At 41.5% G+C, this 4,554-nt stretch overlaps 1 protein-coding gene across 1 annotated transcript; it reads left to right on the top strand.

Moving 5' to 3' along the window:
- The first annotated feature begins 1,713 nt into the window (after positions 1–1,713).
- On the top strand, positions 1,714–4,043 carry LOC120743437 (protein ZBED8-like). The gene is made up of 2 exons (XM_040047085.1): positions 1,714–3,593; positions 3,631–4,043. The coding sequence occupies exons 1-2, from the start codon at positions 2,708–2,710 to the stop codon at positions 3,795–3,797; spliced, it is 1,053 nt and encodes a 350-aa protein (XP_039903019.1). The 5' UTR covers positions 1,714–2,707; the 3' UTR covers positions 3,798–4,043.
- The last annotated feature ends 511 nt before the right edge of the window (positions 4,044–4,554 follow it).

Genomic DNA, 4,554 nt, shown 5'->3' with positions numbered 1-4,554 from the left:
CAAAACAACAGAAAAACAACATACAATCTGGTTAAAACTTTAAAATCTGGAGCAAACGGAATCGCCGTATTGCTCCAACTTGCCGTCTGCCCGACTATAAGTTAACCATCCGGTCAATTAATATGTACGCCAGCTGACTCTCATAACCGGCATGCATATGGCCACTGTCCACGCCGACGTCCACTTTAAAAAGCTGGCAGCAGCAGGAAAAGAAACCTCGCAACGGGAACAGACAGTAAAAGCAAAGCAAAGCAAAGCAGCAGCACTTCAGTTAGCGTGGCGTTGCGTAAAACTAAGGCCCACACTTCCTGCAAAGCATAATAAGTAATTACTATAAAGAACAACAAAAGGCAGAGATTGTAACAAAATTGAATTACGTACCGAGTAAACCGCGTCATGAAACATGAGAAGAGTGGCTCATAGGAGGCTTCTACAGCTATGACCTAAAAACAATATCTGTTTACCACCAAGTAAGGTAATGTACACACTACAATGAGTAAACACCTACCAGCCGCGATGGAGGCTTCAGAATGATCTCTGCAACACCAAAGGGAAGTCAGGTGACCAAAAAGGAGATCACAGGTAAGCAATCCAGGAATGCTCAAATGGCCACTATTTATACTAGCGCCCCCTAATGCGCCAGGCTGAAAGTGGGTTGAACCAAGGAATAACATTCATCCTGCCACATATGCGTTTTGAACCCTTCGTCAAATCACCGAAAACAGAAACTCCTGTCAGGTTGGAGATTTACAAAAAGTCCGTTATTGCGTTTACGTGTGGACAAGGAATACGGAGTTCGTCACGCAACGTTAAAGGTGTGAGCCTTTTTCACGTCACGCTGTTTAGATGAGATGAATTTCTACAATCGCGGATAGAAACAAAATACTGTTACTGTTAATCTGACTGTCTGCAGGTTTTACACTATTGCATATACACACGCAGTTACTGTCGCTCCATTTAGAAAGGCAAAGGCGTCATGGTGGAATTATTTTACGTGTTATTTTACGTGTAGCTGTTTTTTTCCTGTGTAATAATATTCAACATTGCTATCAATACATTTTTTTAAAATGCCTCTCTGTGCAAAATGGGTTCAAAAACATAAACAATTGTGGGATACTGTTTGCCCGTGATTTGGACAGCCCAGCGCGTGCTCCTGACGCAGGGGAAACTAATTCTGCAGGAGACCTACCTTGGCACTTGTTCAGGTGAAGCCAAAGGGAAGATATGCTTCTTCATATTTTCTAGTCTTTGGCTTGTAAGGAAGTTGGTTTGGAAACATATTTGGCGATGCTTCATCTCCTGCTTTGCGTTTGTGTGGGCGCCCCTTCAAAAACCAAAACTAAGTATTGACAAAAAGGCTATTTAAATGGAAGGGTTTTTATCAATTTTACAAATGATTTAGCTTATTTCAATAAAATTTATATGTAAAGTAATAAATATTAGAACGCATTAATAAACAGTACAACAAACAGCTAAAGACTGAAGAAGTCACTTGGATGAGTGGTGAAATGTGTCTTCCACTGAAAATGCAATGTCCAGATGAACAGAATTAACTTTCTGCAATAACACAAAATCAAACACATCTGAATAATTTCATTATTGTAGACTAATAACATTTTTCAAAGAGTTGAAAATTAATTTAGGATAACTTGTGGTATTAGTCATGCTAAAGTAAAGAATGTGTAAACACAGAGCTCACTGTGAAACAGACTAAACAGCTCATTGCCTACATTTTAAATCTATTTAAAAGAAACACATTTTAATAACTTAATTACTGTAAAAGTGAAAGTTAATCACACTGTTCACATCCGCCCTTCTCTTCACTGGACCTGCATCGTCCTCCCATCCATCGTCCACGCTGCTTTGCCTCAGTCTGGAGCAGTGGTTCTTAACCTGGGTTCGATCGAACCCTAGGGGTTTGGTGAGTCGGTCTCAGAGCCTCCACCGCAGAGGTCCAGCCACACCCGAATTATCGTGTAAATTTGTGATGACACGCCCCCTTCTGGCCATCACTGGCTGCAGATGATCATGCTACACTGCTTGGCCAATCAGGGCTGCGGGGAATGTAGCGCGCACAGTAGTCAACATGTGAATGTCGTGGTAGTACTTCGTGTGATTTTTTTTTTTAACATTTTAATCCATACTAACTATGTCGGGCAAAAGAAGAAAGTGGTCGGACGAATATGTACAATATGGATTCACATGTATCACGGAACGTGATGGGAGTGAGCGTCCTATCTGCATGATTTGCAACGCCAAGTTGAGCAACTCTAGTCTCGCACCGGCAAAACTAAAGGAACACTTCTTGAAGCTGCATGGAGACGGGGAATACATGAACATAACACTTGCTGAATTCAAGGTGAAGAGAGACAGATTCGATGAAAGGCCCACTCTGCCTGCTCTTGGATTTGTACCCGTTAACAAACCGATCCTCACAGCATCGTACAAAGTTGCTTACCTGATCGCAAAGCAGGGCAAGCCACACACCATTGGTGAAACACTTGTAAAACCAGCCGCGTTAAAGATGGCAAATCTGATACTTGGAACAGCGGCCGAAGGTAAATTAATCCCAATTTCCTCTTTCAAATGACACCGTCAGCGACAGAATAGAAGACATGAGGCAAAATTCAGCCTTCAGCTCGATGAGAGCACAGACGTTGCTAATCTAAGCCAGTTTACTGTTTTTGTGCGCTATGTGAAAGATGACATGATAAAAGAAGGTTTTTTATTTTTTAAGCCTCTTACAACAACAACTAAGGCAGCCGATGTGAAGAAGCTTGTGGATGACTTCTTCAGAGACAACAATCTTTCATGGGACATGGTTTCTGCAGTTTGTACGGAGGGAGCTCCAGTCATGCTGGGAAGAAACTCTGGTTTTGGTGCGCTAGTAAAAGCCGATGCACCACACATCATTGTGACTCATTGTATTTTGCACAGGCATGCACTGGCAACAAAAACCTTGCCTCCAAAAATGGCAGAAGTATTAAAAACCGTGGTGGAATGTGTGAACTATGTGCGAAATAGTGCTCTGAGGCACCGCATCTTCAGTGAGCTGTGTAAAGAAATGGGCTCTGAATTCGAGGTACTTCTGTACCATTCTAGTGTTCGGTGGTTATCCCGGGGACAGGTGCTGAATTGTGTTTTTGCCATGCGTGTGGAATTAGCCCTGTTTTTGCAAGAGCACCAACACTGTCATGCAGATTGCTTCAAAAATCCTGAGTTCATTCTCATTTTAGCGTACATGGCTGATATATTCACAGCTCTCAATCATCTCAATCAGCAGATGCAGGGTGGTGGAGTCAATATCATAGAAGCGGAAGAACACCTGAAGGCTTTTCAAAAAAAGCTAACGTTATGGAAACGACGAACAGAGAACAACAACTTTGGAAACTTCCCCCTTCTGGACAACTGTGTAAGTAAGGTCGAAGATGTGTCTGGAATCGGAGATATTTCTGTATCCACGGAACTGAAGCAAACAATTGCAACGCACTTAGATGAGCTTGCAAAGTCTCTCGACAGATATTTCCCTACAAGAGAGTCATATCCAGCATGGGTGAGACAGCCGTTCACGTTTGCTGTTGAGACAGCAGATGGCAATGATGAATACCTTGACGAAATCATTGAAATTCAGCAGAGCCAGGTTCAACAGCAACTCTTCAGAACAACAACGCTCTCAACGTTTTGGTGTCGACAAATGGACAAGTATCCAATTATTGCTAAGAAAGCCCTGGATTTTTTTATACCATTTGCTACAACATATCTTTGCGAGCAATCCTTTTCGACGATGCTGGACATAAAAACGAAGAAAAGGAACAGACTTTTCTGTGAAAATGACACAATGGCACTTGCCAAGGTGAAGCCACGTATATCTGAACTGGTCTCTCAAAGGCAACAGCAGAAGTCACACTGATTTGCAGGTATGTAATTTGTTGTAAGTTCATGCATTGTGTTGGTTTTGTTCTTTGAACAAGGTGATGTTCATGCACGGCTCATTTTGTGCACCAGTAAAAAACATATCTATGTCTTGAATTTGAAAAAAAAAATATATATATATATTTTTCACTAAAGAGGGGTTCGGTGAATGCGCATATGAAACTGGTGGGGTTTGGTACCTCCAACAAGCTTAAGAACCACTGGTCTGGAGCCATTCACATTCATTTTTAAAATGTTCAAAATTGCAGTTGGCAGTTCTAGTGTTATTAAAAAACATCAGCTGCAATAATAGCTGACTGGTAAACATTTTGCTCTTTCTATTTTTTAACTGTTAAAAAAACATGTTTAAATACGTATCGATCTTGGCTTCATTAATACTGGTGACCAACTTGACGAGCAATCTTGTTTTTGTATTTCTTGTGAGAACACAGCAGCAGTTCATGCCTCATTTCATCAATACTTCAATATCCCATCATTCTCTGATGAAAGTGAGGCAGGGGTGACAAGTGCAGGAGCCTTAATCAAAATTCAGCCAGAAAGCAGCAACTGCTGGAGCGATGCATCCAAAAAGTATAAATGCCCTGAATTATATAGAAAGACAATCGTTCAAGCAGGGTGCAT

Source organism: Simochromis diagramma, unplaced genomic scaffold (genome assembly GCF_900408965.1).
Source record: "Simochromis diagramma unplaced genomic scaffold, fSimDia1.1 OVJJ01000715.1, whole genome shotgun sequence".
NCBI lineage: Eukaryota > Metazoa > Chordata > Actinopteri > Cichliformes > Cichlidae > Simochromis > Simochromis diagramma.
This window is presented reverse-complemented; position numbering and strand designations above follow the sequence as displayed.